The sequence below is a fragment of the Aristolochia californica genome, unplaced genomic scaffold (assembly GCF_029961685.1).
Source record: "Aristolochia californica isolate CCGP_79_NKW_82.1479 unplaced genomic scaffold, dmAriCali1.0.hap1 SCAF_6, whole genome shotgun sequence".
NCBI lineage: Eukaryota > Viridiplantae > Streptophyta > Magnoliopsida > Piperales > Aristolochiaceae > Aristolochia > Aristolochia californica.
In genome coordinates this window covers 3,200,335-3,224,975 of record NW_027182257.1, presented here as the reverse complement: position 1 = coordinate 3,224,975, position 24,641 = coordinate 3,200,335, and the positions used below count along the sequence as shown (strand labels likewise).

At 37.4% G+C, this 24,641-nt stretch overlaps 4 protein-coding genes across 5 annotated transcripts; 2 read left to right on the top strand and 2 right to left on the bottom strand.

Moving 5' to 3' along the window:
* Positions 1–3,916, top strand: LOC137934937 (DAR GTPase 2, mitochondrial). Its single transcript, XM_068779533.1, has 8 exons — positions 1–174; positions 314–418; positions 623–700; positions 1,138–1,285; positions 1,411–1,481; positions 2,136–2,232; positions 2,323–2,528; positions 2,740–3,916. The coding sequence occupies exons 1-8, from the start codon at positions 10–12 to the stop codon at positions 3,001–3,003; spliced, it is 1,134 nt and encodes a 377-aa protein (XP_068635634.1). The 5' UTR covers positions 1–9; the 3' UTR covers positions 3,004–3,916.
* A 227-nt stretch (positions 3,917–4,143) lies between these two features.
* Positions 4,144–6,172, bottom strand: LOC137934338 (aluminum-activated malate transporter 12-like). The gene is given in 7 exon segments (XM_068778621.1): positions 4,144–4,752; positions 4,871–5,014; positions 5,101–5,222; positions 5,310–5,522; positions 5,525–5,581; positions 5,729–5,869; positions 5,950–6,172. Coding segments are annotated over 7 exon segments (1,509 nt in total).
* A 2,414-nt stretch (positions 6,173–8,586) lies between these two features.
* LOC137934350 (MND1-interacting protein 1-like) lies at positions 8,587–11,490 on the bottom strand. 2 transcript variants are annotated; one of them, XM_068778633.1, is made up of 3 exons: positions 11,341–11,490; positions 9,649–11,254; positions 8,587–9,247 (listed from the first exon to the last, which is right to left on the bottom strand). In XM_068778633.1, exons 2-3 carry the CDS (start codon positions 11,233–11,235, stop codon positions 8,729–8,731), a joined length of 2,106 nt encoding a protein of 701 aa, XP_068634734.1. In that variant the 5' UTR covers positions 11,236–11,254; positions 11,341–11,490; the 3' UTR covers positions 8,587–8,728. The 2 variants fall into 2 exon arrangements, with proteins under 2 accessions (XP_068634734.1, XP_068634735.1); XM_068778634.1 differs by having other exon boundaries at positions 9,649–11,250.
* Positions 11,491–15,956: 4,466 nt separating this feature from the next.
* Positions 15,957–17,183, top strand: LOC137934335 (E3 ubiquitin-protein ligase PUB23-like). The gene has a single exon (XM_068778616.1). It carries the CDS (start codon positions 15,957–15,959, stop codon positions 17,181–17,183), a length of 1,227 nt encoding a protein of 408 aa, XP_068634717.1.
* The last annotated feature ends 7,458 nt before the right edge of the window (positions 17,184–24,641 follow it).

The following is a 24,641-nucleotide window of genomic DNA, read 5'->3' as shown; positions in this document are numbered from 1 at the left end:
GTTTCCTCCATGGCGGTAACGGCGACATTCGCCGGTCGTGTTGGCAGTGCTGTCCAGGAGGCGGCCACGAAAAAGGGCGGTGGATGGTTTGGCCACCACATGGCCGCAGCTTCTCAAGCTATTTTAGACCGCATTCCTCTGGTTGATTTGGTTGTTGAAATTAGAGACTCCAGGGTAAACCGTTTTGCTCCTTTTGCCGGACTTTTGAAGCAAACCTGTTTGATGAAATTCCCCACATACGGTTCTTACACTAATTCCGTGTAGATTTTGTTCTGCACGTGTATTGACACTCCTTTTTGTTTTTCCTCTGCAGATACCCTTCTCTTCCGCTTATAAATATCAAGGACGTCATCCGTCTCCCTCTAAGCATGTAATCGTGTTGAACAAGACTGATCTTGCTAATCGCTATCAGACTCAGGTTCTTCAATGAACTCTCCTTTTTTTTTGTTTGTCTTGATTTTTATCTTGCTAATCCGTCATGCGTTTTTTTAATGCAGATGATGTAAATTGAAGTTTTGGTTTTCTAATATTGGTTGCACGCACCTGCACACACACAAAACATATTCCATTCACCAATCGACTAATTTGATTAATTTCTGAATAGTAGCGTTTTGCTTCGCAGAAGTGGGTGAAATTCTTTGATTCACAGAACTGTGGTTGTTATGGTCTTAACTCACACAACAAGGACAACGTCAAGGAGGTACTTTTTGAATTAGTTATACTTTCAACTCCATTGCTTTCATCTAGTAGTCTTCATCATCTTTTGATAGCATCGTCCCAAAAATGTTGCAGTCAGCTGCTGTTATCCAGGAGTGCAAAAATTAAAATGCTTGTTGTACAAAAAAACTATCACCAAAACTATTATGTGGAGCGATAGTAGGCCCAATAGTTTTTGTCATAAATTAAAGAAAAATATTCAGCTTTTAAGGGCATTCTCGTGTTTTTTTTTGGGCATAAAAACGAAGAGAAGGGGTTGAGAGTAATTTAAAAAATTTCAAGAAAGAGTACTGTAAGCATTTTTTTAGGGCGTCTAGAGTAATTAACCTTGAAAGATTAATTTTTGGATTTCCAAATTTCTGGAGGTTTCACTATTTTTTGGTAACAATTACTAAACACCACTATTTTGAATTCCTTCAGTTGTTGAAATTTTTACAAACACAGCTACGTGAGCTAAAGGCATGTCAGTCCAATTATACTGCTACTATAATGCTGGTTGGAATTCCTAATGTTGGCAAGTCTGCTATTGTAAACTCTTTGCATCAAATTGGTCGGGTCAGTGCAGCAGGTATTCAATCTCGTATTTGGCTACCAAAATATAAAAAATTGAATTGAACTATTTCCTATTTGAAAAAGAATTCACTTACTAAAATATTTTATGCTTTCTGTCATATATTTATTTATGGTATATAGAGAAGGGTAAACTAAAGCATGCAACTGTGAATCCATCTCCTGGAGAGACAAAGGACATCAGCAGCTATAAGGTGTGACCTATGGACTTGCTGTTTCTAAGATATATCTCCAGCTGGTCATATTCTTTATTAGTAGTTAGAGTTTCTATTTCATGCTGATGAGCTCCTCATTGCTTTGACTTTTTGTTTTAAATGATATGATGAAGAAACTCATCAATTTCCAAACAAGAAAAAAAGAAACCAATATCTGTATGATGCTTTCATACAGCTAACTACCAATTTCATGCTGAAAATGATGTAGACAAGATACAACTCAACTAACAAGGGATTGCTTGTAGGTGCATCTGTATTTGACTGACAAGCTTGGTGACACCTCTCAAGGGAAAAGCATTATGTTCTATCAGTAAATAATGATTGTCTACAGGTTGTTATTTTTGTTTTTCGTACTTATCATTAGTAATCAAACGAGCTAGCACTGACAAAGAAAAATAAAAATGATGGAAAAAAATGGAAATAACAACAGAAATAAACTCTTCATTTGGAAGATAGCAAATCACCATAACTGGTTAAATGAAGTTGTTGGAGTATGTATACTGATCCTACTCTACACACTTTTTTCCATTTTTGAGGATAATTTGATGAACATTTTTCATTGCTCTGACAGTATATTTTCTTGCTTGATTCTTATCCAAATTGATAGATTTGAATAGTTATTTTCTATTTCAGATAGCAAGCCACCCGAATGTCTATGTTCTAGACACACCGGGTGTTCTAACTCCTCAGATTCTTGATGTCGAGGTGGCCTCAAAGCTAGTTCTCACAGGTACACTGTGTTCATATATATGCCCCAGTTGTTATACATGTTCTGAAACATTTATCTATAGCTACCATTTGTTTTGCTTTTGTGCATCAGGAGCAATAAGTGACAGTGTTGTTGGGGAAATTGAGCTTGCCCGGTATTTTTTAGCAATCCTGAATTCAAGTGATGCGTACAAGCGTTGGGAGAAGTTGATCTCTGAGGAAGACGACATGTTATTTACAGACCCAAAACAAAAACTCTTGAACAATTCCAATGCCAGTAAACCACAAAAGAGGCAGTACCGCACTGACCACACACAGGTAGTTTATGCTTTTGCATTAGTTAGTCACTCACCCAAGTTAAGAGGTACCACCTGTTCTTGGTGGATCCTGCATTTTGTTGCAGCAATTGGCTTACACTCAAGCATACTTCTGCTAAGATATTCACATTCATTTCCTCTTTCCTTCATTATTTTTCTTCCCTGTTGTAATTTTGACTATCGTACCTATCTGTACTAATTTGTTTGTGCAGGATTTCATTGTAAAGGATGTTCGACGCACCTTTTTTGAGACCATCTCATCTCTTAATGGGAATTTACAAAATGAGAAAGAAATGGTGGGGCTGATCGAAACTCAATTTGTTGCCTTGCATGAAGCTTTGAGAGTTCCATCCTACACAGGTGAAGACGGCTACAAGAGGGTTGCCATAAAGTTGATCAACCTCTGTAGGACAGGAAGGCTTGGATGCTATACATTAGACCCTGTTCCAGTGTATGATCAAGAAGTTACTACCTAATGAAGTACTGCTCTATAGCTCTTATTCTTTCAAGTAATCACATATACACGTGGTTAAATGTGTTACAGAAGCTTAGTCTTTCATAGTATAAACTTGCAATCTTGGGGCTACAGAACACTTGCACCTCCTCTAAAGTTGCTCTAGACTCATCCCCAAACAAAGACTCCTTCCCATCTGTCCTTTTAGCATATGACAGCCCAAGTCTAGACTTTGCTTGCCGGAGGTCGTCAATACCAGACTTGGTGTCAACCCCAGCAAAGCTACCCAATACTGGTGCCAATGGGAGCCTGATCAAGAGTCCATCAGCTCCAAACTGAGGTCCACCTCTTGCTTAATCAAAGAGTGCAGCACCACTACCCCCAACTTAGGGCAAGGTGAATGATTGTGTTGCTTCATTGTTGTCTTTTCAGTAGAAGAGAAAAGCATCAAAGGTATCGTTGTAGTCTTCAGTCCTGTATCCTTCATGATTGAAAGCTTCAAACTTGAATGATTTGGTAGTGTAGCATGTAATCAGATCAATGGAGGCCCTATATCAGCATTTGAGCACCTTGCCTGTATTCAACAGCTGGAACACAGATTTTACTGGACAGTTGATGGAATTCTTTTAATAGAGACCTTGCTAGAAAGTTCTGGCGACTAAAGAAGGTGAAAAGGGGAGTTCAATGTGTGTGTGTGAGAGAGAGAGAGAGACCTTGCAAGAAAGTTCTTTCGACTAATGAAGGTAAAAAGGGGAGATCAATTGCTGCCTTTGGGTAGATTAAAAACCCTCCCTTCTCCCTGTTCTGCAAAGATGTTGATTTTTAACAATATTTTATATTGCAAAGATCCCAGATGAAGAGAGATTTTTTGAACTTTCTTACTGTCATTGGATGAATTAAAGGGTGGTAATTCTAATAGTAGTTGAACAGGTGACCATAATCAATCACCTCTCTTTGTCGATTCCAATTGCAGAGCAGAACAGATGGTTAGATATTTTTTTTACAAAAATCCAGTGACTACACTTCTGTCAAAACATGAAGAAAACGAAAGGAAAAAATAAATTCCATGAATCCTATTGAAATTTGATCAATCACCATATGTAGTAATCGGAAGGATTATTAGCTCCATTTGTTTGGGAATTTGAGGCTCTGGTTCATCTCCTCATTCCATGGGATGCGTGGGGAAATCGTTGCTGGTGGGCATCCTCGGAGTATTCACTAGAATTTCCACATGGGGTTCTCCCTCGTACTCCTTAAACCCTGCTACCCTTCCCAACTCCTCCACTTCCTCGATCACGACCTCCAGTCTCGCTGCTGTCTCCACCAGTAGGGAAGCAAATGCAGCAAAAGGCAAAGCTTCCGAGAACTCCAGGCTGGTTATCACGATCTTACTCAACGTGGGTCTCAACACTTTCCGTTCTGATTTCGATATTTCCTCCACCCTTTTGTGCTTCCACTCGAACAGAGCCGAACTGTCTGTCTTGACGGAAGACAAAGAGATACCCTTATTGGACTTCTGATTGGCTGCAGCTGCGGCGACGGCCATCATGTTGGTGGCTTGGACTTGGTCTGAACCGAGAAAGAGTCGAGGTTGGGATTTGATAGCAATATTAAGGTCTTGTAGAGCTTCTTCGAGATGGTCGGATAGTACAGCGGGGGAGCACTGCCGCCGGTCTCTTATGCTGTTGGCCAGCTCTATCAGAACTTTCGCCACTTCTCTAGCAACTCGGATGCATGGATCCTTGAAGAGTGCTCGGACTGATTTTGGAGTCTGCAACAGAACTAGATCGCTCACATGCTCAAATGGGAATTCTACAAGAACAGTTTTAATTCACCTACTGAAACGTTGAAGAAAATAAGAGGTAAACAAGAAACTTCTTCTATAATACCTGAAGCTCAGACCCCAGGGAACCATGAAGAGCAACTGCTGTGTACCCAAAACCACGGAGAACAGTCCCGAGTTTCACATACTGTTGCCATGGATACCGATAACAGTGGATCGAATGCCACGGCTCCCAGCTTGCAAACAATGCCTGAACAATTAAACCAAAATCAAAGAAGTTCACAAGTTGATCGTCAATAACAAGGATTCACAAAATTCAAATTCCAAGGAGCTTACGAGGGTTTCATCTGTAGATTTGGAGTCTAAAACTGCTCTGTAACGCTTGTAGATAGGGTCCTTGGATGATTGCTCCCTTATAGTTTCAATCTCTGCATCTTGGAAATATCCATTAACACAAGCTGCCATGTTGTGAAACCACAAATTAGTTACTCTACTTGGCTCTGCATATACATATAAATGCTTACTGCTTCAGAACAAGCAAGTACCTTCAATTGATTTTGCCAGGTCTTCAAGCTTGGACACCATGGAATTGTGGAGGTCTTCGCCAGACCAGTTTGGAAAAACCAGAAGGCTCATGATAAGGCAGAGACCGCAGCCAATCGCTATTGTATACATCCGTTCATGTGCGATTTTCAACACATTATCGACTCGGTAGCTTGATACAGTGATCAGATTGAAGGTCAGAAGGAAGATTACACTCCATAATCATAATTCTTCTTTATGTAAGGGAAGAATCTTAAGTATGTACAAGTTGCTCCTGGTACCCCAGAGCGGAGAGAAATTAACAGGGAAGGAGGGAAGAAAAGAAACCGGGTCAGAAAGATTCAAGGAAACTTTGACAGCTTATCAGATGAACAGAAACATTTCTCGAAAAGATGCAAACCGCAGACAGACGTAGGAGTACCTATCAGAAAGACTGAAGCTCCAATGAAGATGGCACGGCAGACACGTCCAGATTTCTGCACTATATACTCTATAAAAAATGCCAGAGAGGCCGCACAGAGAGTCCCAAATCCTCTGTTCAATCCTTTGCATAGAGTGGCACCTGAATGAAAAGGGTATGTAAGAAGAGAAGACCATGAAGAAGAAGAAAGAGGTCAAACATCTTCATTCAGAATTTCTCACCTGCAGTGAATTCAAGCACTACGACCACAGTAATGACGGCCCAGAGAGAATTCTGACCAACACCTTCGAACAGCGGCTCCATGAGATACAGCAATGAAACCAATGTCAAGGACAATCCTACTTTAAGCGCATGAATCGGTCGTCGAGGATCATCCCGACCAAGCTCCCATGCCTTCCGACAAAGAGACACCGGACATCTTTTAACTTTCTGAGCAAACTCCATCGTTAAGCGCTTCTGCCAGCACCTTCCTCGCCAGAAACTCGGTTTCCTGCAACGGCCAACCCTACAAGAACCCAGAACTCGGCTTCAAAGGAGAAACCGAGACAAGATTATACTATCTAATATCCAGAAAAGCCTGGAACCGCAGAAGATGGAACCCTCCAGGGATTTAAGAGTCTGAGACTCGGGCATATATATAGAAGCATAATGTGGACTATACTGCTGTCTGGTATACTTATTGTATCAATTCTAAGCACGGGCAATGAAGTCATGGGATTGAACATGATGATTCATTTAAAGAATGAGAGATTCCAATAAAAGCAAGTCGGGGTGTTGGACTGTTTTGCATCTCTTTCTCTACAAGGCAGGGCTGGCTCCCCTTTATTGCAAGTAAGAGAGCAACTATACTGGATTCACATGGAATCCATTAAAGCACAGCAGAGTAAGAACTAATAATATGTCGAAAAGGCTGATAGAGATTATTTTACTGGAGAACACGTCTTCATTAGTGATGTTAAAGACATTCTTAAGTAGATCATGGGCAACATCTGTTAAAGATTTTCTGTCCATTAAAATAAAAACGTTGGTAGCTTTTAGTTTTGTCAAACTTTAAGAAATCTCCTCCTAGATAATGATATTTCTAAGCTAAGGATAGTTGTCTTCTTGTCAATCCCAGTTCATGCTGACGCAGTTGATTCATCAGGTTGACGAGTTTAGGAATTTTAGGTAGAGAAGTTTTAAAAAGGGTAAGGAGTTGAGTCGTTTGCTTTCTCTTGCGCATGTCCAATCTGCGGGAGACACTAGTACACAACGATTGCTGCAGAAGATAGTGGATCCAACTGGTTTGGAAAACGATAGCCATTCTCTCCCTTGCCCCAGCCAATTACCAGGACAGATTTGGCCAAAATATTAAGCACTAATGCATTGTTGTTCTGTTATTAACTGAAACAATGCTAGATCGCAGTGGGATTTTTTCAGAATTAATGAAGTCGATCGAGATGGGGAAGACGGTGAAGCATTTACTTTCCCATGGAGTCAGGGAAGGTGAAATTCGTCGTGGTTCCAGAACACCGTGATATTTTTCTTCTTTTCCGTTGTCACGGGACTCATCGACAATATTTTGACCTGGAACAGCGCCTGCTGCTGAAGCAGTTGTTGCATTTCACAGTCAGAGGCACGAAAGAGAGAAAGAGGGAGATTCAGAGATTCCCATTTCTTCGAATATCAGCCACTGTTTTTCTCAATCTCCCCAACCTTCTCATTCATTTTAAACTGCTCTCTCCTTTGCCTCCTTATTGACTGCAACAGCGCCGCGGGCATCTACAGTGGCAGATTTCAAGGCCCAGGTATTGCCAGACTGTGCGTTCCCCTGTGGACTGAAGCATCTATCCAGCAGAGGCAGCTTCTCCGGACGGAGAGATGAAAAGGAGCCAACCATAAGATCCGTGATTGACACCCGACAGAGATGTCACGCACCCCCGTGTGCCCAGAAAAATGGGAGAATATCAAGACCTAATGAACGCAGCCTTGTTCTTCTGTCGTGTGGCGCTCGATCACGCCGAAAACTGAAAACCAGCTCACCTGCCCGGTTCAATTGTTTAATTCAGTATCACTCGTTTTCTGGTTTCTTGTTGGAGCTTCGTACTTCTTCCTTCTCCCCAGAGCTTTCCTTAATGGAGTCAAACTTAAGGAACGCGTCCATTTCCAGTTTACAGACGTACATAAAGAGAAGACGAGAGAGCGAGTGGGAGCAGTTAGTTTCGAATTTTTAGTAATTACACTGGATCTGTTTCATTTGATGCATCTGAGACGTCTAAATCTTAACACTGGTGAGAAATTTGGAAAATCCAAAGACACCCAGCTCCACTGGAATGCCCTCAGATACATGAGATACTAGTATATATACTGTTCATCCTATACAAAAAAATCATTTGGTGCAAATCCTGAGAAACGGAGGGATCTGAAATTAAAAGGAAGAGAAGAAGCAACTCCTCAAAGAGAAGAATCAAAACCAGTTTCCTATATGATCTGGGAGAAGTTCTATGTTGTTGCTGGAATTCTTCCCTTTGTAACAACTGAATGGTGTATCCACAATCTTTTTAAATTTCTTTTTTGATAAATTTGTTCTATGAGGAATTGATTCACATCATCTACCACAATTTTCCTATAATCTCAATGGGTGGGTCTTAGTCCACATCTTAAGAAATAAAATGCTCATTCCTGTTTACAGTTATTAGTAGAATAGCTGAAGTATAAAAGAACTGCAACTAGGCATCTTCAAAACTTACCTTCGTTTTACTTATTACAAGACCAGTTTTACTGGCTAAATGAACAAGAACTTTGGGTCTCGAGTCTCAAAAGCAAAATTGCTGTTATGGGGCGATTTCATGACTTATTTACTCTGAATGAGGCAGTGATATGCATGCAGGGTAGGTTCCATTTATCAATCAAAGCAACAGCCGCATCACTCACTTCAGATATTCATCTCTCAACCACTACTACTACACTTCCACTTAGCCATGGTAACAAGAAACAGAAACCATCAACCACCGACAGAAATCACGATGCCGCTCCATAGACACGGATTCTTTGCTCAATCTTAACATTGCAGCAGGGGCAGCTACTCTTCGCCTTCTTCTCATGGTCTTCATTGCAGTTGACGCAGAGAACCTGATGTGCACATGGAAGAAATACAACAGACACTTCTTCCTTCATGCATATTATGCATTCCCTATCATGGGCCACATCCTTCTTCGATGATTCAAGCAATTTCTGTAACTCCTGAAGTAACTTTGCATTGGATTCTTTAGGCCGTTTTGCTGCATCTGAGTCTCTGATAGGTAAACTATTTGTTGCAGAACTAATTTCAGTTGACTCTGTTGTAGTTTTGAGACGAGAAAGCTCCTGCTCCAATCGTTGGATATCATCTTTGTAACGCTGAAAGTCAATCTCTATCTTGCGATGCAAAGATTCCTGCCTCCTTTTAACATAGGCATCAGCAGCCTCTTTAGCTCTTCGTTCCTCCTCAGCCTGTTCAATAGCAAGCTCTTTAGCATTCACTTCAAGTCTCCATTTTATCTGCAGAAATGCTCAACGTTAACCACCAGAATCAGCATAGATGAGTTTTGCCGGTCAAGACGAACCAAGTCTTTTACACCTTGCAAGATAAATGAATTTTAGAAACAAAAAAAGTGCACAAAAATCGCGCCTACTTTCGATAGTTGACAGATGCCAATTCATAAACTTCATGACAAATAAGAAACCATGCGTTCCTACCCATACAAGTTGCAGCATGTACAATGACATTTTGCCAAAACAAAGAGCGCAATAAGCAAGAGCACCCTGGTACAAATTGCAAATGGATAATCTCAACGAGTGTAGTTGAGAATCCAATAAATAATCTATTATCTCCATGGCAGAATCATTAATGTGTCAAAAGAAGAATAGAGAACAAAATATTTATGCTTTATGTCACACACCTCGGTGTCTTTTTGTGCATCTTTGATAAGCACCAACTGATGTCGCAATTGGACAATCTTTTCTTTTTCATCAGCAACTTCTTCCTGCAACTTAATTTTCTGCTTTTCCCAAGCCAAGAGCCTTTTAAGGTACTTCTTCTCCCTCTTTGCAACTTCCAAGCAAGCCGTAACTGACTCTGAAGCACTCAACTTTGATGCTTCCATTTCTGCCCGAATTTCAGCATTTTCAGTCTCAAGTCGCCGAACAGCTGCATTAGCACGGTCAACCTGACCACTTGCTTTCCGTAGTGCATTCTCCATTTCCGAAAGTTTCTTCATGGTTGTATCCTCAAGGGCCAGCTTACCCTTTTTGAGCCTCAGAGTCTCCTCCCTCTCCATTCTCAACGTCTTCAATTCAGTAAGATCACTACTCAGTTTTCTTGCAGCTTGCAATGCTTTCTGGTGCGCCCATTCTTTCCTCTCTTTCACCTGCACTTCCAACTCCCTAATCTGATGCATCAAATTCAAAATCATCTCATTCTTCTGATCAGAGGCCCCCTCAGATTTGTCATCCAGGCTTAAATTGCCCAAACTCCCCAATACAGAATTAACTGCATCCAAGTTCTGATTATCCTTCGAGTCCTCGGTATGTGAGATCTCTGACCCCAATGCAGTCCCATTGACTGCTTCACCACTGGATGAGGAAGAGCTTGGGCAAGTGTGGGATTGCACCTGGGACTGTGCAATTGCTTTAGAATTTGCCCTAAATCCTGCCGCAAAGATAGCCACGTTCCTCTTTAACAATGACTTCATGGACGGGGATAGGTTGAATCTTTTGGGACACTCAATCTCACTCATACCTAAAGGAGCAAAACTCATCATTGTAGCATCAAATTCCGATCCATTGGCAGACAAATCAGTAGTCCCACCAAAACCCCAGCTCCCATGAAACTTACAGACCCCATAAGCTCCACCATGATCCCCATTACTGGTACTAGAAGGGAGAACTGGTATTTCCGTGGTGCTAGCACGACCCACATGGAGGTCGCTCATTAAAAGACACCACATGGCATCTCCCTTACTAAGCTGGGGTCGAACCTGCTGAAGTAAACAAACCATCCCCGCCAAAGAGTACTCTTCCAACTGCCTCAAATTAGCAAAAACCACACCGGGCTCCGAATGATTACCATTATTATTACTACAGTTAGTACTATTAATATATACAATGGCATTATGTAAAATATTAGTCAAAACATCCATACTTCCATAACAATGACCATTCCTCAGCACGGCCTTCAAAGCGAGATCCTCGTCGTAGCCCAGAGCAATAAGTTTGGAGATCGCTTCAGTGTACAAGAACTCAAGATTTTTCAGCAGTAATTCTTCTAATTGGTCTTCGGTGCAGTAGCCCCAACCGGTTTCATCAAAATTTGAACTAGGGTTAAGGTTCAACAGCTTTTCGTCACTGGGATCCGATTGGTTAAGGGGTTTTGCGGTGGATGCGCCAATTAACGAAGGGTTACCGTGGATGTGAAGATCGTCGACTTTGATTGAAGGTCGAGGTTTTCGATTGTTGCGGAGAGCTTTTTCTCTTACAGAGCACCCCATTGCAGAGAAAGAAAACTAACTGAAAAAAACGATAAAATTAAAAAGGAAATGAATAGATAAAAGTAATTGAAAAATCAAGAAACTTACGAAGAGAAAGAAACTAACCGATTGAAGTGTACGATATTCGAACTCAATTTTGAAGAGGGAACGAATCGATCAATCAGCCAAGGTATTAATCAATTTTTTTATTTATTTATTATTTTAGGAGGGGCGGGGGGTTTCTTTGACGACTGTAAGGGAGTTGGGGGGTGGTGAGAGACGACCGAAGTCGAGGGGAATTGGGGACGACAGGAGAGAAAGTAATGCAATTGGAAGGATGTTTTGCCACATATTCCTTTTGAAGCAAGAGATTTTACGAAACTACCCTTAAAAACTGGATTCGATGTGGCATGTTTTGGAGGATCTAAACCGTTGATCTACCTATCGTTCCGATAGTGAACTAATAGGATGAACGGGCTCAGGTCAGCTGAATGAACACCTTGATTTGAAATTGAAGTATAAACATAAATTTTCAATAATTTTTAAGAATTTTTTAATTTGAAATCTTATTTATACCTTACTAAGAAATTAATTAGAAATTCAAGAAGATTTTACTAATAACTATTAGTATAATTTCCGAGAAAAGGATGGCTTATGTGCCGACAAATCGACATGAAGTGAGGGCCTTTTGCGTCTAAAAGGAGCAGGACCACTACCCGACCTACTTTGTGATCCAACCCCTCCATCTAAATGGGGGAGGGGCCCTCCGATCTACTCTACTTTCCTCCTTCAAGAAAAATGTAAATGCTTTACCTTTAGGGGGGTTAGTCCACAATTAAGTGGAATGAATTCCCTCCGCATTATTTAGTTTGCGTCTCACGATGTGCCCCCCCTGCAATCCTTCGGCCAACCCCTTGCCATCGGCCTTCCTCCCTCTCTTCTCCCTCTCAACCTTCGTCGCAGAGTATGAAAGGCCGACCTCCCGGTCCTCTTCTCTCTCAGCCTCCCTCCCTTCTCACTCTTGGCGTACAGTTGGAGTGCCGCCTCCATCGCCGTGGCTCGCTGGCCCATGGCTGAGGAAGACAACGTGCGCCGTAAAGAAGACGATGATTTAATTTTTCCTAAGATTAGGAAAAATTAAACTATCGTAATAAGAATAATAATATATATATTTTTTTTAAATAATTATTTTTATTTATTTAATATATTTATTTTATAATTTCTTTATTAAATTAGTGATTTAATAGTCATAATTAAAATATTTTAAAATAAATATTTGATAAATTATTTTTGTTTAATTATCCCATTACTATAATTAATTAAACCAATGGTTTTAAATTTTGTGACAATATATTATTAATTATTAATACATAAAAATATATATTATGCTATTGATAAATATATTTATTTATTTATTATATGCGCTTATGTTATTTTTTACTTTTTTATTAATTTTTAATAATTTATTCTACTCACACGTAATTATTTTATTAATTTACAATAAACTATAATCATTAAATAATATAATATAGTTTTTCATTAATTAGGATATTCACATATTTTAATACTACACGTTAAATCACTTATAAGTGTAGTAACCATGTTTATTTTGGTTAATTATCCGTTTACGTATATATTCTATTTAAGTATATTATAAAAGGTTACTCATTCTTTTGTTTGTATCATACTTTTCATTTGGGGGCACTAACACTGGAATTTGTTTTCCAGTGCACTTGAACTCGTCTATACTAACACTCAAGGATGAGTTGAAGTTGAACTCTGTCTACACTAACACCCAAGGATGATATTTTTCACCCCTCCAATGGGTCCCCCTTTAGATTTATATTTCTATTTATTTATTTTTATTATATAGATAAATAATGAAAGTTATTTACATGTGTATAGTCTAAGATGACATGCCAACCTGGATTACATATATGTTGCATCATACCAAATCAACACCCAAAAGAATAGACACCATGTCACTTGAAATGTCATCGCATGTCATCGCATCAACACGTCATAAGACATGCACACTACATACCATCTGACATGCCATCTATGCACCATATATTTTTTCTCCCCTTTTCCTTACTTTATTGATTTAAGTTCTATTGTAATTGAAAAAACATTTTATAAACATTAATTTCTAGTTCTAAAAATCTTACTCATTTAATTTTCTTCTATTTAATATAATAAAAAGTATAATTTTTCTTTATTAATTATTTAAAAAATATTTTTTAGTGTAATTCATACCTTACAATATCAATTTATGATATTATATAATTTAATACAATATTTTGTAAAAATAATAATTTATATTTTAATAATCTTAGCTGTAAAAACATATTTTATTACATTCTTTTTTATAATAACAAAATATAAAATATTTATATTAATAAATTAAATAATTATATTTTTACCTATTCAACACCTTTCATAATCGATTTAAAACATTTTAGTTTTTAAAAATCTTATTTATCGGTACGAGTTTTAATACCTTCAATTTATTTTATAAAATAAAACTTTATTATAAAAACTAATATTTTAATAGATTAATATAATAATTTTATATTTTATTATTATAAGTAGAAGGTAATAAAACTTGTACCAACAAATGAGATTTTTTAACAGTAAAATTAAAATTTTAAATATTTTATAATTTAAAAAAACTTAAATCTATACTGAAAGGTGTTAAATAGATTAAAATATAAAAGATTAATTAATTAATATAAAATTTTATTTCTTATTAAATAAATAGAAGGTAATAAAACACGTACTAACAAATAATATTTTCAAAAACAACTGAAATATTTTTTAAAATAATTTTAAAGTTAAAAATATCTTAAATCGATAATGAAAAGTGTTAAATATAATGGATATGATTTTTTAATTAATTAATATACAAATTTTTATTTTGTTATTATAAAAAAGAAGGTAATAATATATGTACCAATAAATAAGAATTTCAAAAAATATATAATTTTTTTAAAAAAATTTGTATCAAATTAAAAAATATCTTAAATCGATATTGTAAGGTATTAATTACATTTAAAAATATTTTTTAAATAATTAATAAACGGTTTAAATTTTTATTATAATAATTAAGAAAATAAAATGTGTAACATTTTTAAAACCAGGAATTACTGTTTTTAAATTTTTTAAAATTAAAAAACTTAAATCAATAATGATGACATGGCACATTGATGATGTGTCTACCGCTTGTCTGATGACGTATTAAGTTACATGGCATTAGTTCCTTCGGTAACCACATAAGTAGTCAGAGGTAACGTGTCGTCTTGGACTACACACACATGTTGACCGGTCAAAGTTAGTATTTTTTATATTAAATTTAAAAATTGATTAATTTTGTCAATATTTGTTAAAAAATAGATAATTGTTTTGGAGTTGTTTAATGCACCATCGTTCTGATCCAAATTTGATTATCAACTCAGGTACCTGAGCTAACTGCGCTGAGCATCACCTGCTAAACCAATGAAAACCCCCATTTAGATTATTAAAACGGGAGTTCAACCTCCCCATGATTCAAATCAACAAGAAACACTCGGTGAACCACCATGACAGCAGCATCTGGGCAAGACGGACACTGTTCGAGTGTTCATGGCCTGAAGCAACCAGAAACTTCACTTGCATCCCACCTGTTTGACAAAATGCCAATGTATATCCATATCCACCATTCAGTCATCGTCCCCCTTGTCTCCTACCTCTACCATTTTCTCTTTCTTCCCCACATGCTCCACCCATCTCTTATCTTTTAATATCCTCTCCTGCCTTTGACTTTGCGATTTATACGAAACTTGTGAGGCCTTCCCACCGTCATCTTCCCTGTTGTTTAATTCCCCAAATCATTTGACTAATGGAGTTGAAGATACGCATTTTCAATCTTTCAGATTTGTCATTAGAATCTCAGTTCTCATTTGTCCACTAATCTGAATTCACGACACCGAATGACATCTTTGTCTGCTCCCAATGCATTGAGATTAATACTGCATTCAAACTCGATAAAAAGATCCTTGGCCAGTTGCTTCTGCAATATCTTCCATTTTTACGACATCAAAGGTATCCCATCTGCAATCTCTTCCATGTTTATGCCTTGAAGGGTATCCCACCCTCCAGAAATTCAAGACGCACTTGAACTAATAAGATTACGGGAGGGCAAATGGGTTTTCCTGATTAGGGTTGATAAATTAAACAAATTAGTGAAAGAAAAGAAAATTCAAGAGAAATAGTCCAAGGGATAAGTCACCAGCACGCAGCTCAACCGCCCACATTCAGAATAAAACATCGCCTTTGGTCGCCGGTGTAACCAGACACACTCTTTGAATCCATTATTCAATCTCCTCCTCTTTATACTTTCACAGGATATCCAACTCCTAAAGTCAAAACCCCGTCGGTCGGAGATGTCAGCCGTTGATGGCATCCGATGGACGGATGAGGTTTTGTGGGAGGAGTGTAAAAAGGCAGCAGGCCAGCAGCTCATACCCTGCGTCAACTGCCGCAATCAGGATTCAAGACTGGAGATTATTTGAATTTTTCCAAGGGTTTTGCTTGTTAACGCACAACTTAGCATCTGCTTATTTAATTAATGGCTCCGAGTTCTGACTTTGATTCTTCTTCTCTTTTCTGGCTGTGGATTTAAGCATCGTGAGTTTTCGGTGTTTCGATCTTTTGCAGTACTGTGAATTCAGCGAAGGAGAGGGGATCAGCTTGGTGGTGCAGCAATGGAGGTCCCTCTGCTCTTCAGGTGCCCCATTTCGATGGAGATGATGACGGACCCAGTAACTATATCCACCGGGGTCACGTACGAGAGGAGGAACATCGAGAAATGGTTCAACGACTACAAGAAGACGACGTGCCCCGCCACCATGCAACAGCTGGAGAGCTTCGATCTCACGCCTAATCACACCCTCAAGCGCCTTATAAACTCCTGGCTGGATCAAGCCTCCCGATCTCCTTCTTCTTCATCACCACCGTCACCGGCGAGGGTCAATCGAGAGGAGCTGGTCTGTCAACTGGGTAAGCTCGAATCCACGCCGTTCAAGGTCAGTTGCCTGAAGAAACTCAGATCCATGATCGAGATGGACGAAGATATGAAAGAAGATTTAGTAAAACTTGGAGGAATCGAGACATTGGGTACTGTTATTTTCCAGCTTTTGGTCGACAACGGCGATTTCGCTACGTTTCGAGCGTGCGAGGAGGCTCTGGCTGTCCTCAGCCGACTCTCTTTATCAGACGACTCGTCGGTCCAATTGCTGTCAAAGCCCGAGTGTGTTAAATCCATGTCCATCATGCTGCAGAGGGGAAGCGCGGAGGCTCGTCTGAACACAGTAGCCATTCTGCAGAAAATGGTGAAGAACCAGAGCGACTGGATCAAAATCATCGCCGACCAGGACATCGACGTCTTCAAATCTCTACTAGAGCTTCTCTCGGACGAGATTTGTACCAAGGCGAGCTCCTACGCATTAGACGTACTGATCGAAATCACGTCCAAATCGAAGCTGAACCTGCTGAAGGCGATAGAAGCCGGAGCCGTCTGTACACTGATCGAGCTTCTCTCCGACGCGAATCAACACAAATGCGAGAAGATGCTGTACTTGCTGACAAAACTCTGCGGATGCCCAGAGGGTAGATCCGCGTTCGTCGATCACGGACTGGCCATCTCCGTGGTGTCGAAGAAGATACTGAGAGTTTCAGAACTGGCGACGAAGATGGGGGTGAGGATCTTGTGGTTGATTTGCAGTGTTGTGCCGACGGATAGAGTCCTGGAGGAAATGGTGATGTCTGGTTCGGTGAAAAAAATTCTGGGTTTGTTGCGCGTCGAGGGCAGGTGCTCGACGAAGGAGAAGGCGATGAAGATCATCAAGCTGCATGGGAATTCATGGAGGCAACACCCTTGTTTTCCTAGTGAATTCAGGGATTATTTGAGATTCGTGCATGAGAGTAGGTAGATTAAGCTGTTTATAATCTGTATGAATCATTATGGTAAACCGTATCATGTTTAAAAAATAAAAATTTTGGAACGCATTCCAATGCTTTCAAGAACAATTCACTTTTGTTCTTTAACAACCCATTAACACATGGAGCTTGGTTCCATTGGATTCAAAAATGTAGAATTTTGTAGTGGAAAATTTGAGTGCAGCATCATATAAAAAATTTGTCTGTTTTGAACTGACACAAAAATGTCTATAAAAATAGCCTTAAAACTAATCAAATATTTTAATAGACGATGTTATAATGCTACAATAGCTTTGTTTATGATGTCAAACATATACTAAATAATAGCTTTAAATGGTTTTTTTACTGTTCATATTATAATTCTTAAACGATAAGGAAAATTTTTACTCTTGTATTGCAGTTTGAGAATTTTCTCTTTATAATTGATGAGCGCCGTTATTAGTGTTTGATCATCACTGAGAAGGAGTTGGAGTTGCAGCCCGAGAGGTTAGAGAGAAACACCTATAAGTGTGTGATTTCTCTTGTAAACCATTTCATCTTCATAGTAGATTATTGTAGTGGAAGAAGACAAGATGTAGTCTCACCTTGAGACGAACCTGTATAAATCTTGTTGTGCTTTTTCGTGCTTGTTTTTTTTTCCTCCTTCCACGTTTATTATTATTGTTCTCGTTAGTTTGGAATTAGGGCGTTTAATTCCTAACAGCCATTGCTTATCCTCCACTAGATCAAGTGAGGAGAGCTTCTAGTCCTTGTCTTTTAAACCTACTCTTTTTTCTTTTCCCTATCAAGAATTCATTTTGATTTTTGAAAAACCAAATTGAATTCTATAGTTATTAGAAATTTTGGAGTCTTTTAGAAAAATAAAATTTTATTGTATATTTGTAGAAATTTGATCACAAAAGTTAGAACCCTAATCGACGGTCTAGATCATCGACATTAATCAATAATCTAGGTTGAAGGAACCTGATTGCTAGTTGACCAATGGTTAAAGTCAAAACTCTTGATGGTCAAGGCATAAAGATTTGTCAAACAATAAGTCAATTGTCAAAATCAAACCTTCACCAAAATTTGTATCATTTATTAAGATCATTGCTTATAATCGATGGTTAAGACAAAATTGATTGTAACATGCCCACCACTAAAGTTGAATAAGAGAAGGCCACCTAAGTGTTACATTAGAAAATGAGGTGGCACATGGCTGATACATGGTGTCGCAAAAGAGTTCTACTAAAGAAAATGAGGCAGCATACGAGTGACAAATAGTGTGGTAGGAAAGTTCCACCTACAAGGAAGAGTTGACACTATTTCAAATGGATAAGATGAGGTATCATACTCCCATGGGATGAAGAAAAAGTATGTCAAGTGTTTTTTTAAGAAGAAAAAATTTGTCAAGTGTTTTTTTCCTCACGTATGTGTACCTAGTCAAGGGGAGAAGGAAAAGATAAGGGAAAGGAAAACATGGGTTGGTTGAACCACCTACACCACACTATAAATAGGACCCTATATAGGGTTAAAGAGAGAAAACCACCATAGGATGAAACATATGACCTTTGGGGAGAGGAAAACTTTTTTGGAGGGGAGAATATGTTGGAAAAATCTTCTAGAGGTACAGATCCCAAACCCAACTCAAATTCTCATAGAAGTTGAAATAAGCATAAATCCTATTGCAGCTTTGTCAAATTCACTTGAAGCCATTACAAAACTTGCACCAAGAAAACACTTTGTCATAATCTATCATCCTTTCCAATGCCTCAAACTTCAAGTTAGCTTGAAGCCCTACTGGATTTTTATAGTAACGATAGCAACAAACAGTCACCTCTGTCACTATCTTGCCACCATCTTTGGAGGTGTTATTATAATACAAGTCCAGATTTCCTCGTCAAGTATCAAAGAGTAGCTGTAAAACTGAAGCTAGCTAGTCAACCAAGAGAGGCTATAGCTCACCCATTAAGTTATTCAAGGCCAAAATGAAGTTCGTGCATGGAGATCGAGTTAAAGAGCTAAATAAAAAATAGGACCTCAAATCACTTAAGTCTTGTAATTTTTGTTGTTGTTGTTGTACTTACAACCACACCACTTCACGGATTAGATCCCATTGTATGTCAACATTATTAGCATAGGTAGTGTTACCTCTCTATCTCTCAACTCTTTCTCCTCAAACTTTAGGAAAAAAAAAGTTGCTCCTACTTCATGACCTCTCAAAGCACGCAGAACAATGATAATCTGAAAGCCATTAGCTCAAATACGAGTCACTTAAGTTCAAATAAGGAGGCAATTAAATACACAATCCATCATCGAACTGTCAAAGTAAAACAAGGAAAAATAAGTCTCAAGGACTAAAATTGTGTCCTAAATAGAAAAAAATAGTTTAAGGCTTTCGAATGTACAAAGAAGATTGTGTAATATGTCAATTTTTGGACAACCACGTCTATAGCAATTGAAAATGAAGAACTTCATATCAAAACTCAATCAACAAGTCTTTGTCATTCTTCAAGCCCCACGGTGTTGGCAATGGTAGAGTAATACAATACGTGTTGCAATACTTCTTCTCAAAATTATGTGAGGAATCTCCAGTCATCACAAAAAAAAGTTCACCATAACCAACTTCTACAAGAGTTAGTATATCCATCATCATGGTACTAGATAAAACTTTGGAAGGAGCAAGTCGTAGAGCTAAAACAAGTAATGAAAGAAAGAAAGGAAGGAACAAACAAATCAAATTGAGAGATGCTCAAATTGCACAATTCATGTTCAAAATAAAATCATTGATGGCAAAATTTGGAGAATTTTCACATCCCAAAAATCTTCCTTAGCTTTACCCAGCATCGGAGGATACATCTTTTGCTCCAATAACAAGTGAGCAAGCGTCAACAAGCAAAAGGAGACATTGTCAATTGAGACTCTCAAGTCAATCCTTGAAAATGTTGTTCGATACCTTCCACTAACGAATAAAGCACAAACAACATCTCAAGTCTATGTTTGGTCAGATGGAATTGGCTAGATTAATTATCTAAGGTATTGAAAATATTATCAAATGGTTGGACATCCGACAAAAAAATATTTCACCTTACAAGATAAGTTCCTCAAGCTTATAGAATAATGAGAAATATTTTTTTATTCAAAGAATGAATAAGTTGTAACATCGAATTTTGTCATGATAAAGTCTTCAAAACAATAATGGCTAACATGTAAACTTGAAAAACCAATAAATTAGCATCTCCCCAAAGCAAGCCAACAAGGACTAAAGAACTCCTATGGAAAAGTTTAAGCACTCTGAGCATAGCCTCTTTCAAAATCGCCTTTGGTACATTTGTGCCAATAGTAATGGAAGTTCAAATTCATTCAAAATAGAGAGCAAAAGGCAAAACAAATATTTTCCCTACCAAAAGCTTAACAAAACGTTTTCCCATATATAATCCTGGAACACTTGTTCGTGATCACTTGTCACACTTGAAGAATTCAAACCTAAAGAGCTTAAAACATGCAATGTATTATTCCAAAGCGAAAGTGACCCAAAATATCTATAGGAAGTCTATTTCATTGGAAATATTTTTACAAATTTTCACATCCCAAACAAACTTAGGGGACAAAAAGTCATCTTCAAAACTCCAAGCATGAAACAACGGGAGATGAAAATTTGATCTTAACTTCAGTAGATTGGGCACAAAACTCCAAAAAAATTTAGAGGATTGAAAATCAAGTAAACTAGATGGGAGAAGTCATCCTTCAAAGTCAATTTTCAAGCACCTCATGGTGTAAACTCTTCCACAACATCAAATTCCAAGTAAATTGAAAGTAAAAAGTCTTCTTTAAAATAAAAAAATCCAAGCTTAAGGAGAATTGGAGGCAAGTCCCCTCCACAATCTTTCAAGCTTCAAGCAAGTATGGTGGCAAAATTAGTCACCATTCAAATCCAAGTTTTAAGCAACTTCTAGGGTAAAAAATTAGCTTCAACAAAAGTAAGTTTTATAAAAATGAGGGTAAAAATCTTCCAAGTATTGGAGTCCAATCAAAGTTTTAATCTTTGACGAAATTCAAGGGCAGGAAACCACTTTGCATGTGGAAAAGCCTACTATAGATTTCATAAAAATCTATCATATTGTTCATTGGTGACAAAAATAAGTTTGGCTAAACCTCTTTGTAGCTAGAAAAGTTTAAAACAAGTTTCTGAAAAATTCATTGCATCTTTTAGTGGCACAAAAAAAGACTAAACTTTCTCACAATTGGGTAAAATATGTCACATTATTCGGTCGCACAAAAAGAGTTTCGAATAAACATTCCTATGACTGGAAAAGTCTAAAATGAGTTTCAACAAATTTTGTTACATTTTTCAATGGCACAAAAACGAGTTTCGACTAAACATGTTTACAATTGAGCAAAATCTATCACATTGTTCAGTGGTACCAAAAATAAGCTTCGATTAAACCTCCTCATAACTAAAAAAGCCTAAAACAAGTTTCAAAAAAAAATTCACACTATTCGGTGGTACCAAAAATAAACTTGGACTAAACCTCCTTGCATTTGAAAAAAACTTACTACAAACTTTTGCTATTCCACTTCATCCAAGCATACCCTAAAAAAAGGGGGGCTCACTTTCCAAATCTTGTTTGCTTGGCAGTAAACTATGAATTGTCACAACCTCGAATGGGCTGATCATAGTGACAACAAGGCATAGAAAGTTCTCACAAACACGCTCAACAAATAACAACTTCAATGTTTTGATACCCTGTTGAATTTAGGACCCCATGCTTGGAACCTTGAGCAAGATGAGAGAGGGAGATGAGAGGGGGAAAAGAAGAGAAAAAAAGTGCAAAGAGAGAGAGAGAGAGGGTAGAGAGGAGAGAAGATAAAAGGGAGAAGACAAACTTTAGGCTAGGAGAGAGATTTGTCCACAAATTGTGAGAAGAGGAGCGCTTGATTGAAATCCCTTCAACCAAGAAATACTGCAAATTACAACATCTGAAAATCCATCAATCATGTTCATTATCCTAACAAAAACATACACCTAGGAAGAATGTCAACATAGGCAAAAAAATCAAAAAGCAACTTTAGAAGTATTCATAAATACATAATGGAAAAGCTTGTTTTCTCCAAGCTGATGAAATATGTTAAGCACAAAAAATTAAGTAGCCCATTTCTCAGGGATTTTCATTGGTGTCCAACTTGCACATATAATGAAAAGCCAGTTAAAAATTTAGGTTTGATGGGTATCAAGAATTTGGAGAAATGATGTTATAAGAAAGATGTTAGAATTTAAACTTCCTCTTAAACAAATAGAGGGATCAGTTAACTCCTCATATCTTGCATAGATAGCCCTCAACACTACATTTCTCTCTAGTCTTCTTAGAAATAATAAATAAATAAATATTACTAGTAAATAGCTAATAAGTTTCAATATTCATCAATAAATAGAGTTTTGACTTGTTCATGGTTTAACTATTCTCTAGCCTACTAAGCACTTGGGAGAAGGGCATGAGACCAATCTTTAGGCTCATCTTGAGAGTTGCCTTTTTTTTACTCTGTTTGCTTTGACTTGAATTCAGTAGCAGTAAGGATAGTTTTTAAACACTCCACCTAAATTTTTCTAGAGTTAGCTAAAGCTCTATCAAATATTTCCAAATAGATGAAGACGATAGGCTCATTTAGGCCCTCTCTTTGAATTTTTTCGATTCAAACTGCACGTTTGTTCCAATCACGAGAGCCATAAATAGAAATTTTTTGTTTCCAATTTATGTATAAATATATGATGTAATCTTGGTTTCCAAATCATGGTGAATAAAGCTTTCTCATTAAAAGCTCACAAAGGCGATGGCATCAGCAACGAACGACAACGAAGAGTGTTGGGCAGGAGGGAATGAGAGGAAACGACGAATTTCTGCGAATAGAGAAATAAAGTCTACGGCATTGACCAAGCAAACGTGTTGATGGAATGGTGGAGGTTTCATTATCGTATCTTTAGCACCTTAAGATGTTTCGTAACTGATTAGCCCTATATAATCCTTATCAAGCCTATAGAATAAAATACACTAAGATTTTATTGTAATATTTAATTCAAAAACTAAAATAAATAAAATCTTAAAACTTGACAAAATATTTACCCTTTTGAGGTTTCGTATTCAATTTGAAAAATGAATATATATTAGATTACAAAAATTAAAATGCTAGAAATATATATTTTGAAACGGCAAAAAATAAAATCACATAAAAGGAAAAAATACGGCAATAGATTATCTTAAGATACGAAATAATTACATATATCATCCTATTAAATCAGAAATCGGTGATAGATTAGAGAACTCGATAATAAAAAAAAAATTAATTTTTCTCCTCCTTGTTTACCTGAGCTTTCTCTCTCTCTTTCTTAGTTAATAGAACATTCTTTTAAGTTGGAAATACTTAACCAAATTCACTTAAACTTACACAACTGCAAAGAAATCATTATAGACATAAATTTCTGAATTGAAATGGCTTATCAAGATTTTAACAACTTTTTACAATAAAGAATAAAAGATTGCTCCTAAATTCTTCTATTTATCGTATCACATGAAAGCTAAAATATGCTAGAGTTCCAATTTTTTCTGTCGATTGAGTAATTAAAAGGAAGGGAATTTCACCAAAATAACCATTTAAAACAACTTATTTTGAAAAACAACGACGTCATTAAATTATTTTGAAAAATACCCAACTTTGATCGGTCCACTGCACATGTGTGCAGTCAAAGGCGACACGTAAACTTTGACTGCTTACATATCGCCATGTCATCAGTACAGTGAAGTTAGATGAACACATCATATGCTACGTCATTATTTTGCCACCTCTTCTGCCATGTCAATTGCCACGTCATTAAATTAAAAAAATTGAATAATTTTTTTATAAAAAAATCAAATACACTTTTTATTTCCCCGCTCATCTTTCTCCTCTCCTCTCCTCTCCTCTCGCCCCCTCTCCTCCTGCCCTCTCGCCGCCGCTCGGCCTCGGCCTCTCTCCTCTCGCTGTCATCGCTCGGCCTCGGCCTCCTCTCTTCTCCTCTCGCCCCCTCTCCTCTAGCCCTCTCGCCGCCGCTCGGCCTCGGCCTCTCTCCTCTTGCTGCCGCTCAGCCTTGCCCTCGCCCTCGACACTCCACTCTCAATTAAAAAATTTAAAAATATTTTAAATCGATAATAAAATATGTTACATTAGTAAGAGTAAAATTTTTTAATTAATTAGTATATTTATTTTATTTTTAATTATTTTAAATATAAGGTTAAAAAAAGTCTATTGATAAATTTGAAAAAAATGTATTGATAAATTTGATTTTTAAACTCAAAACTAAAATTTTCAAAATTTTTAATTAAAATATTTTTTAAATCGATAATAAAAAGGTGTTAAATAGGTAAGAGTAAGATTTTTTATAACTTATTATTTTAAATATAAGGTAATAAAAAGTGTACCGGTACATTTATTTTTTACAC

Bases quoted from the DNA above. Each gene is read 5' to 3' on its own strand.
- LOC137934335 (XM_068778616.1), top strand. From the start codon at position 15,957: ATGGAGGTCCCTCTGCTCTTCAGGTGCCCCATTTCGATGGAGATGATG.
- LOC137934937 (XM_068779533.1), top strand. From the start codon at position 10: ATGGCGGTAACGGCGACATTCGCCGGTCGTGTTGGCAGTGCTGTCCAG. The intron at 1,286-1,410 runs GTATTCAATCTC...TATGGTATATAG, and splicing joins TGGTCGGGTCAGTGCAGCAG to AGAAGGGTAAACTAAAGCAT. The intron at 1,482-2,135 runs GTGTGACCTATG...TTTCTATTTCAG, and splicing joins AGGACATCAGCAGCTATAAG to ATAGCAAGCCACCCGAATGT.
- LOC137934350 (XM_068778633.1), bottom strand. From the start codon at position 11,235: ATGGGGTGCTCTGTAAGAGAAAAAGCTCTCCGCAACAATCGAAAACCT. The intron at 9,248-9,648 runs GTGTGTGACATA...GCATTTCTGCAG, and splicing joins ATGCACAAAAAGACACCGAG to ATAAAATGGAGACTTGAAGT.